Below are 11,505 nucleotides of genomic sequence, written 5' to 3'. Positions count from 1 at the left end.
TCCACCAGGAGGGCACCCAGGGTCAGAGCTCAAGCCCCCATGTTTCTGGAGTCCTGGAAAGTGGGCCCATCCTACAGCTGGCGCTTAAACCTGGATAGTAGGTTGGAGCTGCAGCAGCCTGGGCAGTTCGGGGGTGGCAGAAGCCCGCAGTCTCTCTCTGGCTCCTGGTCTTGCTGTCTACACTGTGAGGTGCCAGCTCTGGCCCCAGCAGCACCTCTTGCCTTCCCCTCCAGGTGGCAAAAGGACTGTTGCAGCTCCGGCCTACCACCTGGGTTTAAGCACGCAGGAAGAGCAAGAAAGACCCCTGCCTGGCAGTTACTGCCAACAGGACCATGAAAGTCTCCTGAGAATCATGACTGCTGTGGCCAGGGAAACAGGAGGTGGCTCATCCAGGCTAAGTCACATGCCCTGACCCCAACTCTCCATCCTGACACCTGCTATGGGACTCTCCTCCCACCCTTTCCCCTCCCCAAGGGACCCTCCTCCCTTCCCTTCCCCTCCCCTAGGGATCCTCCTCCCCCACTTTCTCTCCCCTGTGGGACCCTCCTCCCCTCCCTGACCCCACCTCTCGTGGGACCCTCCTCTCCTGCTACCCTCTCCAGGGTGGTGGCCCCCAGAACAGACAGCGCCCCACCCAGGAACTGAGCCGCAACCTTTCCCAGGCCCATGGGCATCTGCTTTATTATTATATTTTACTTGTGTGGCTCGAGTGGGGATTTGCTAACAAGTAGGCCGCCTGCAGGTGAAGTCTGGCTCCCAGCGGCCTCTCTCTCCCTGGTAGTGGGTAGCTACCCGCTCGCGGTGCTGCCACACGGCCCCTCCCTCCTCCCCCCAACAATGCCCTGTAGGCATTTATGCATGACACAGCCATGGGTCCATTTAAAATCATTTTATTATTAACATCATTTTCCATGTAGCCAAGTGTCTGTCATGTATAAGGAATGTCGGTAAATACTCCATTTGAAGCTTCTTTGTACATATTTCCATCGATAAATAAACTCTGAATTCACATAAAAAAGTTAAACTTAAATAACTCATATTTCCTTCTCTTGTAACAGGCATATATTGGTAAAATATAAATATTCTTGGACTCAGGCTTTGTTCTAAGTGAGGACAGGATTCATCACATGGTACAATTATTGACAATAAAACCGAGGAACTGTCCGCTGTGTCACCTGGCGTGGACCAGCACTGAGGTGGGAGACAACATTCACATTTGGTTTCTGGGCCACGGCGGGCGGGGTTGGCGGCTGGGGGCGAGGACAGAGGTTTTCTTTACAGCTCTGATAAAAATAATCTGTGCTGCCACTGAATTTTAATTCTGAATATATTCTACATTGGCTGATTAATTCCATAATCGTTTTACTTAAAACTCAGATGTCAACTAACAAAATATGGCACATAATCCATTTAGAATATCGTCAGTGGGTTCAGAAAGGACCACGTGGGGGTGGCAAGTCAGGGCTCGTGGTGGGTGCGCCGCGCAGTCGCACATCCGTCCCTGGCTCGGTGGGCAGAGCCGTCCCTGGGCGCCCGCGGCCACGCAGCAGTGGGGCCTGCTCAGAGCACACGGGGGATGATGGTGAAGGGCACCGCGGGGCTGCTGGCCTCCAGCTCCAGGGCTGTCAGGAAGCACTCAGTGGCAGCCGCGTCGTTGCCCTGAGCCTGGAGGACCTCGCCCAGCCCGTTCCAGACCTCGTGGGCCGTGGAGTTCACCTGCACCGCGTCCCGAAGGATCTTCTCTGCCAGGCTGTAGCGGCCCAGCTGGTGCAGGATCAGGGCCTGTGGGCATGGGGGAGACAGACAGACAGTCAGAGCCTGCGGAGCTTGGGGTTTGCTCGTCCTCGAGACTCCGGGATGTTCCCTGGAGGGGGGCCATACCTCCACTGGGCTGGGTACACGGCACGTCCTCAAGTACTTCCTGTACTGGGGTGACTGAACAGTCGCTCGAACCATATGAAATTGCTGACAGTCCAATTTTGAATACAAAAATGGCAATTTCATGTGGTTCATGAAAATTTCAGACCCAGGAACGAACCACCCAGAAGGCCCCTGTCTGCACTGACCTACTGCAGCTGTCCTGCTGTGTCTTGGGTGACAGCTGCTGCATGGAAGGGTATTGTCATCTTTTACATTTTTTTTTTTTTTGAGTCAGACAGCTCACTCTGTTGCCCATCCTGGAGTGCAGTGGCATGGTCATGGTTTACCACAACCTCAATCTCCCGGGCTCAGGCGATCCTCCTGTCTCAGCCTCTCAAGTAGTTGAGACTATAGGCACACACCACCAGTCCTGGCTAATTTAAAAAAAAATTTATTTTTTGAAGAGCTGAGGTCTTACCATGTTGCCCAGGTTGGATTTGAACTTCTGGGCTCAGGCGATCCTCCCACCTCAGCCTCCCAAAGTGCTTGGATTCTAGGTGTGCACCACTGTGCCTGGTCTCTTTTTAATTTTTTTTAACCTAAAGAATGTCATTTGTTGCAAAAGTATTGCAATGATATGACGGATTTCAAGCTGTTGGGGCTTGGCTAGGGTGGGCCCCTGACCCATGTCCCTGTTCCCCTGATGAGTACGACTGTCATTCTACTGTTTGGCTGGTCAGGGTGTCTGTGCTGGTCACAGACATATCATCGCAACCCTGTGATGCGCCTGTGCACTTTCTTTTTTTTTGAGTTGGAGTCTCACTCGGTTGCCCAGACTGGAGTGCAGTGGCCGCTTCCGGCCACCGCAGCTTTGACCTGCTGGGCTCCGGTGATCCTTCCGCCTCAGCCTTTCGAGTAGCTGGAATTACAGGCATGCGCTACCCTGCCCGGCTGCTTTTTTGATTTATTGTAGAGATGAGCTCTCTCTGCCCAGGTGGGTCTCGAACCCGTGGGCTCAGACAATCCACTCACCTCACCCTCCCAAAGGCGCGGGATTATAGGCTGAGCCACCGAGCCCGGCTTTCGCCTGTGCACTTTCATGGCTGGATTCGCCCCAAGGGCTCACTCTCTCCCTTCCGGGGAAAGACCCTGAGGTCAGGTCTACTCTTGGTGCTGCTATAAACCACACCACAATGAATATCTTGCCAGAAAGTGTCCCTTTTTCTTTACGTCAGTGGATTTGCAGTCTTTTTCATAACCCTGCAAACCTTTGGTTAAATGAAAAATCATACACCCACAGTCTTGCATAGACAGAAAAAGCAGGGGTTGGGGCGTGGGGCGGTGGGGGAGGGGAGCCAGCATCCGTGCTTTGCAGTAGCCCCTGCTGGTTCCTCCAGAATGGGATGTCTCCCTCACCCCACCCCCACCCCGGCACTGGGCTGGGTACCTGGCTCCTCCCTGTCACTCACTGTAGGTACAAGGAGACAGCGTTCAGGAGGCCAAGGTCCTGCCCCGTCACGGCCAACACACGTGAGGCACAGCTACCTGGTGCCAAGGCCGCCCACACCGCCTGCTGAGCCCTCTGTCCGTGGAGGCGAGCCCATGGCCGTGAGGAGAGCTCGTGGGGTTCTCAGCAGTAACCCAGTTACACCGGCGCAGTGCGGGCGTCTGCTGAAGTGCCTCCTCACTTCAAGCACGAACTGCCCACGTGGCCGCCCCTCCCACATCATGCTGGGAAGTGACCCGTGGGCAAGGCCCAGCTCTCCCCAGTGACTCCTGCTGCTGACATTGGCTCCCGGCCCGGGGGCTCTGCCCCCAGAAGATGTGCCAACCCCCCACCAAGGCAGGCAGACCCCAGCAGAATCCCCCTCAGTGCTGGGATTTCCATTCTGAGAGTAGCGGGCCACTGGGTTTGGGCACAGCCACTGCAGGACTCCTGGTCAGGGGCAGGAGCACATCTGCTGCCCCCAATGTCCTACAGAGAGCTGGCCCTGTGGGTAACTCTGGCCCACTACTCTCAGAGTTCCCCGAGGGCTCAAAGGGTCTCGCAGGTTTGGAAATTTCCACCTGTATACCTGGATGTGTGTTCCCAATGACCTTGGGGCTTCCTGAGCAATCTGTTCAGAGGAATTAATTCCGCAGGCTGGCGCTGCTCAGGGAGACATTGTGGGTCTGCCAGGGCTGCCGCTCAGGCCTGGCGCAGGGATGAAAAGCAGGCCTTGCTCCAGCACCCCGGGAGCCAAGGGCAGCCCAGAAACCAGTCACATGCCTGGATCAACAGAATAGGCTCTGGTGGGGGTCTGAGCCACACCCGCAGCCACTGCAGGCAGGAACTGACGATTGGTGGGCAGGGACCCACGTATCTGGCTGTCAGGAGCCACACGCCTACTCCCCGAGTCCCTCCTCCGTGCTGGCGAGAGACCCCCGACCCCTCCAGGCCTTGATGCGGCTCTGCACGGCAGCCCGGCACCCTTCCGATGCCACAGGCCCAACTTGAGGCTGGCACTGGGCTGTCTGGTCACCAGCTGGGTGCACTTTCTCTGGGCTCAGCCAGACTGGGCTGTCAGCTGACCAGTTTCTGCAGGTGGCAGCCCCAGCCCCCCAGCCTCAGTCAGCCTGGCTTCTTCCTGCTGGAGCTTCTGTGCATCTGGGGGAAGCCCTGACGCCTCTTGTCCCCCTGTCACACTGTCCCCCACAGGTAGCGTGGCCCAGGGGCCCACGGGTCCTGCTCCTCGGTGACAGGCGCTTCATTACCATTCCCCACCCCCACATCAAAATCAGCAAAACACCACAGGCCGCCCGATGTGCTGGGACACAGGTGGGAGAGCGGGCCGGCTCCAGGGGGCTTGGGGCCCAACGCAAGTCACTGCCACCACTGAGCGCTTACTATGTGCCAGGTGCGGGGCTCTGGCCTTGGCATCCAATGCCTCGTCTATCCTCCCTCACTGTACCAGCCAGTGCTGTGACGCTCGTGTTTCACAGACAAGACCACCTGCCCGAACCCCCGTGAAGGTGGCCACGGCCAAGCCAAGCCCTGCCACATGCCGTGCGCCTGATGCTGGTGCGCCCCTTCCCGAGGGTGCCCAGTGGGTGTCCACCTCCCCTGCCCCTGAGCTCTGGGGAAACTGTGGGCTGGGAGCCAGCAGGGCTGAGCTCCAAGGAGAGGGAGTCACCGAGGAGGGGACTTATTAGTCTGTGTCTTCAGACACGAGTGAAGGCAGCCTCCCAAGCTGCTGATTACTGTAATCAGGTGTTTTGCACAAATACGACGTCGATGATGCATCGAACTGGCAGTAAGAGATTAAATTAAATGCGTTATTTCAAAGGAGACAAAATGGGCTTGGCGGGTATGAGGGCAACTAGCATCCTCCTCGCTCTTGCCTTTTGCTGCGATAATTGCTGCCCAAGGACTGAGCACCGTGTACACGCTGTGCACTCAGGGGCCCGGTGAAGACCTGCATGCCCAGGGCTGTGCCGGCAGGAGCCTGTGGACAGGGGCAGCCCCTTGGGAGGCCATGGGCAGCCATGGCACTCGTCAGCCCTTTGCTGGGTTCAAGAGCATGTCACGCACCTGTCCCTCCAGTGACGGTACAGAGAGACATATGCCTGTGCAAAGGCAACCTCCCCAAATCAGCCCCTATGGGAGAGACCCTGGGCTCGGCCCCAATAGGTCTGCCGGACCCTGACGGCTACTTGTTCCCAGGCGTGAAACTCAGAAACTCAACTGCGGGATGGCAGGGATGGGGTGAACCCTCTCGAGGGGATGAACCCTCTCCCTGCCGGGCCCTGCCCCCATTCACCACACTGCAGCTGGCCTGGACTCTGCCGCTGGCTGCCACTCCAGGCAGGGGTGGGGGATGTCCGGTGTCGGGTGGGACCGGAGTGTGTCAAGATTTCTCTGCCCTGCTTCTGGGTCAGAAACCCACCGCTCCCCAACACTAGGGCTGGGGTGGGGCTGGGTGGCTCAAGGCAAGGCTGTCACATGGGTCCACAGACTGTTGCTCTTGGACGCGCAGGGTGCCATCGTCTGTGCAGGGGCTTGTTCTGGCTGCAAAGTGCTGCCATCGCTGTCCTGTGTGATGGTGCGGCATGAACCTGGGCCTGTCTCCAGCTCTGCTCCCTGCTGGCTGGGCTGCACATGGGAGGGTAGGGACTGCATGAGCCTTGTGGCGCCTCTGGACCTGACACTGACTCCGCCTATCACTGGGGCAGAAAGCATCACTGAGCAGACCCTGGGATCGGTGACAGTGCACACTGCTCAAAGCCTCCATGGATGAATGTGGGTCCTCCAGCCCAGGCCATGCTCGGGCCCCTCATGGCCTTGGAGGTGAAGGACATCCTTGGTAGCTGTCACGGCTGGTGGAGGCGGAGCCTTGCTGGTCGGGTGGCACCTCTGCTTCCCAAGAAGATCCTTGACGCCCACATCCCCTCTGGGCTCGGCCTGCACCTGAGCTCCCGGCCCCCCCAAGACTTCTGGACAAGGACAGTGAGCCTCCTGTGGGACATCAGGGCTGTGGTGGTAGCTCAAGGAAAGACATATGTCTCGTGGTGTCACCCTCTGGGACATGACAGAGCTGCTGAGATGGCCTGGGTTGTGGCTGTGCTGGCCAGGGTGGCATGCCAGTGGCCCGATGTGGGTGAGGGATGGTGGCCAGTTTTGTGGCCCTGGCCAGCCACGGGAAAGGCAGAAGATGTGTGGGGGACGGGGGAGGTTAAGAGGCAGGTCCTCAGCTCACGGAATGGGTGAGGCTTGACTCCGAGCTCCAGCTTTCACCTGGACAACTGAGCTGCACGCCAGGAACTTCACCTGCATGATGGGAGCTGACTGTGAGGCAATAAGAGACCAAAGTTGGAGGCCACGCCAGCAAAGGCAGGCCATGCACACCATGCCTGAAGAACACGTACCTCTCCAGCTGCCACAAGGACTTCCTTTTTCTCTAGTCACTAAGCATGCGCTGGCCTTGAGATAAGCAATACTGAAATAACAACAGTTTGCCCAGCTCCCAACATGGCCTAACTGCCCGCTCCCCAGCTGTGACGACAGCTTTGACCAGACGAGAGACTCATTTCTGTCACTTTCTCCTGAGACCCCGACCACGACTGGTTCTGGATGGTTTACAGAGGCTGCGCACTGAGGCCTTTGTGCAGGGCCTGACGGCAACTCACTGAAACATTAGGCCTCCAGCCCAGTGTGAACACGGGCGCATGTGGCATCGACGCCTGCTGACCATGCGTGCCGGCATGACCCTGCGTGAACGCCAGAGCTCCCCTGCAGAACACGTGCCTCGGGCCAGCCTGGGCCACGCATGCCCCTGTTGCCACCACCCTCGCTCCACTTGCCAGCTTTGGTTTCTGTGGGGGCTCTGCTTCCTGCCTGCCAGGACAGCCTGCCCACAGGCTCAGCCCTTCGTAAGAAATAATGTGTCCCCTCCAAGGTTACGAACCTCGGTGCTTCAGCTGACATGAAGGTCCAGGGGAGGGAAGAGGTTGCCCTCGGGTCTGCAGTGTTGGCTGGCTCTTTACTGCTGTCTTCAACCTCTGAGAGCGGGGCTTTGCATGGCAGCACCCAGAGCAGGTTGTGGGCTGTGGGGACTCTTGGTGAACGCTTGCTGGGTTGATGGAGAACGGAGGGGAGGGTGTGGCACTGCGGGTGTGACCTCTCACAAGGCTGTCCACTAACGGGTGTCAGGTCACCCTCCCCCACACGCAAGTGAGGTTGGCACACTCAGAGCCCTCTCTGTCCAGAGACATCAGCACGGCAGCTCTGAGGGTCGGGAGCAGCCCTGGGGGAAGATGCTCTGTTCCCAGTGAGCCCAATGGGATGCCATGGCCTCCCACTCCACAGACACGACTGCTACCCGAGAAAGTCCCAGAACCCACCTACAGAGCTGACGCTCTTGGGCAGATGAAACGGGGCAAGAGAAGAAAAGAGCCTTGCTCAGGGCCTTGACCCCACTCGACACGGAGCCGTATTAGAAGGCAGACCCTCGCAGACCCAGGTCCAGGTCCAGAGGGCCTATAGCAGTGTCTGGCCCACGCTGTAGACTCTATTCACAGTGCTCTGAACCCCAGCTGCTGTCTGCTTGTCCCTGCCAGGGGCCACGTGCATGGCCAACTGAGAGCTCTCTGGAAGCCAGCCAGGCCCCAAGAGGGGGCTTTCTGATCTAAGGGAGATGGGGACCCCCCCCAGGAGCTTCAGCCCCCGCACAGCTGTCCTGGAGTCCACATCGGCTGAGATGCAGCATCACACGGACCAGAACACTCAGGTCACCTCCCTTCCTTCCGGAGAACGCCACTGATCGAAGGGACATGGAGGGGGACTTGCGGCATATTCAGAAACAGTCTTCTCTTACATTAGAATGTAAATATACTGCAGACCAGCACAGCCCTGAGAAGACGCAGGCATGGCTCTGAAAGGCTTTCCTGGGAGCTGTGAATGCCACACGGCCACCCCCAGCATCCCAGGCGGGCTTCTCTTCCCTGCGGCATGAAAGGTACTGTCAGTGCTGAGCCCTGGCACTTTGTGGGCAGCCCTGGGTCCCTGCTTTCCAACAACAACTCGAAAAGGAACTGAAAACAAACACAGGCAGGGGCTGTGGCCTCTCCTTCTGGGTTCCAGAGGCACCAGTGAGGCCGTCCCCACAGGGCTCTGCTGTGTGTTTCCTTCTGCTGGTTCTGATGCTTAGACATGGCCCCAGTGTGCCCAGGGCCACGTGTGTCCTGGCCACGACCCCAGCCTGGGAGGCCAGCCTCCTCAGGCCAGGAGCTCCATGGGCCACTGCGGGGGGGCTCATTGCCACTCAAGCCTTGGCCAGCCAGTCAGAATGGCTCTGAGGACTCCCTAGAAAAGGGTCCTTCCTCTCAGGTCAAGGGTCTGGGTTGGGGTAGATGTGGGGTTCTCTCCTTTGGACCGCTTTGCTCAGTTGGGATGCAGTTTCCCCAAAGGCCACACCTACCCCTCCTGACACCCTGGGCCTGTCTAGGCTGCACAGACGGCAGGGGGCCTGGTGTATGCGTGTTTGTCACCACCATCACTGGGAGGCCTTCACTCCATCTGCCCCATTCTGGGCCCTCGGTGGGGACAGAGCACACATGAGGCTGCTTGGCCTTCAGAGCTGCAGAGGCAGCCATGTCCTGATTTGGAGCCTGTGTGGAAGATAGTTAGGCGAGAAGAGGCTGTGGGAGCACAGGCCAAGAGGGAGACCCTGCTGTGTGGCCCCCAATGGGCCAGCCCCGATGGGGACAAGCTCTGGGGGCCATGAGCCAGGCCCCAGGAGGATGCCTCTTTTCCATCTGCGGGGGGTCTGTGGGGGCACAAGAGGCAAACGACCTTGAGTCCCCACAGTCTCTGCCCTCACTCTCCTCAAGGAGTCAGGACGAGTGCCCCACTTGCCCAGGCCCCTGCCAGACATGGGGTGTGTAGCCCAGCAGATATCTGCGGCCCAAGGACCAAGGTAGGGAGGGGCGCTTCTGCCTGGGGCAGGGCAGGCTCCAGAGACACCCCTCAGGGCTCTTCCAGTCACAGTTGCCCATGTTCTGGAGCAGGGAGCGCTGCCCCCGTGCTCGGGACACCAAAACTGAGCATGCAGAGGGCCCTAGCTCTCATGGTCTTTTCAGGTCACACGTTTCATGGGCAGAAAGTGCCTTGTGGGACTGGCCTGTCCAGTACGGAGCTCAACTCACAAGGAAGCAAACTCTTCTTTGCGAAAGCCTCTTATTTTCTCAGCTGGCAGCCAACCAGTTGTGGCAGAAGTCCTGGGGGCTGGGGATGCCAGGACCTCTGCTTCCCAGTGGAGTCCCTACCACTGGCCCCAACAGGCAGCCTTCACGCTGGCTGGCACCGTCTTGTGATGGGGAGCTCACTCCTTCCCAGCGCCCACACGGTGGGAGTCTGACCTGTCAGCACAAGTGTGGGCCTGATGAGCCTTCCCTTCGTCCCATACCCTGGTGTGCTGAATCCTCAGAGTCACGTGGAGAAGTCCCTTCCTTATCACCTGAAGTCCTTCAGATCTGAGGGAAGCTTCCAGAATGGCAGCTCATTCTCTCCCTCTGCCTCTTACATACATGCTATCAGCCTCTCTTCTCTCTCTCCCTCTCTGTCTCTCTCTCTGCTTCTCTCTTTTCTCTTTCTCTCCCTTCCCTATCCCTCACATTCCTGAGTCTTGGAGGAAACGGTGGATTCAGACCCTTGCTCACCTCCCACCTCCCTGCTGGTGAACACAGTCCCTGGAGGAGGCCTCACCTTGGGCCCCCATGGAGGCCCTGTTAAACCCCAGGAAAATGCGAGCATGGCTTCTTCTTCTTCTTTTTTTTTTTAAAGCATCTGACTGGCAGAATCTTTTAAAGCTGCTTCCTTCCGGGATGATGTGGAATATTCTGGAGGGGACAATTCTATAATCAGGGTATGGGAGTGACAGCCGTCAGGCAGTGAACCCCAGGTGCCGGGAGGTGTGGGCCTGGCCCACCAAGGCCATCAGCCTCGAGTGGATTTCCAGCGACTCAGCCCCAAATTGCCCCTCGGCCCGGTTATCCTCTGGTCTAATTTCTTAGAAACTGGCTGCTTCATCCTTGGTGCTGAAATGTCTGCTGAGTGGTGGCTTCTGAGAACAGCTGGCGGGATGAGAGTGGAGGGACCACAGCCAATCTGCCCACAGCCCCACCCTCTGCAGCAGGCGTCAGGATAACTGGGTGGCAGGGAGCAGGCACATGAGCCCAAGAGGGCGTCTGGTAGTCTCACTGGTGGCGGAAGCCAGGGACACAGATGGGTGCCCTGGAGCAGCATCAGGTATCCGGTCTGAGTCCATTCACTGCTCCCACTGATACAGTTTAGCTCTGAGTTCCCCTCTGTGGAAGCTCATGCTTGGGTGCCCCGGACCCCATGCTGGCCTGGCCGGGTGCTGGAACTCAGCGGCACTGGCCGGCAATTGGCCACGATAGCTGTCCTTGCTCGGGCACCAGGTTGAGGCTGGTCTGGTCTACAGCAGTCCTGCTCCTGATGTAGGCTTGGGAGCTGGCAGGGCAGAGCCTCTACATGAGCTCCAGCACTGCCAGGAGTGTGGCCTGCTGGAAGGAGAGCGAAGGAGACTGTTCCAGGAGAATCACATGATCTCTAGCTCTTTCTTTTTAGTTTTGATTTTTTAATTATTTTTTCTTTATTTCAATAGCTTTAGAGAGTACAAATAGTTTTTGGTCTGGGTTTTAAATGTACCCACCACCTGCATGCATTCTGATGTTTTTGTTTGTTTGAGTCGGAGTCTCACTCTGTTGCCCAGGCTGAGTACAGAGGCACGCAGCTGACCACCACAGATAGTCTTGACCTGCTAGGCTCAGGTGATACTTCTGCCTCAGTCTTCCAAGTAGCTGAAACTACAGGCATGTGCCACCACGTTCAATTAATTTTTTTATTTTATTGTAGAGGTGCGGGCTTGCCAAGTTACCCAGGCTGGTCTTGAATCCCTGAACTCAGGCAATCCTCTCACCTCCACCTCCCAAAGTGCTGGGATTATGGGCATAAGCCACTGTGCCCAGCTCTCTGGCCCTTTCTACAAAACCGACAAGAAGGCTGAGTCTTAGGGCCCTGCAGAGGAGGCCAAAGAGGAGGAGCAGCACCCAACAGACTGGAAGCTTCTGCCTCTAGGAGTTTCC

General features: G+C 57.7%; 1 protein-coding gene across 1 annotated transcript in view; it reads right to left on the bottom strand.

Annotated features, from left to right (window-relative positions):
• Positions 1 to 874: 874 nt before the first annotated feature.
• Positions 875 to 11,505, bottom strand: part of TTC7B (tetratricopeptide repeat domain 7B) — a 165,483-nt gene continuing 154,852 nt past the window's right edge. Inside the window, exon 19 of the mRNA XM_008051404.1 lies at positions 875 to 1,782. Within this exon, the coding sequence (XP_008049595.1) occupies positions 1,561 to 1,782 (222 nt within the window). The 3' untranslated portion in view covers positions 875 to 1,560. The remainder of the gene's footprint in view (positions 1,783 to 11,505) is intronic.

This window comes from Carlito syrichta, unplaced genomic scaffold, assembly GCF_000164805.1.
Source record: "Carlito syrichta isolate Samal-C Ts95f unplaced genomic scaffold, Tarsius_syrichta-2.0.1 Scaffold171376, whole genome shotgun sequence".
Lineage (NCBI taxonomy): Eukaryota > Metazoa > Chordata > Mammalia > Primates > Tarsiidae > Carlito > Carlito syrichta.
Note: the sequence above shows the minus strand (reverse complement) of the source record. Positions and strands in the feature narration are given on the sequence as shown.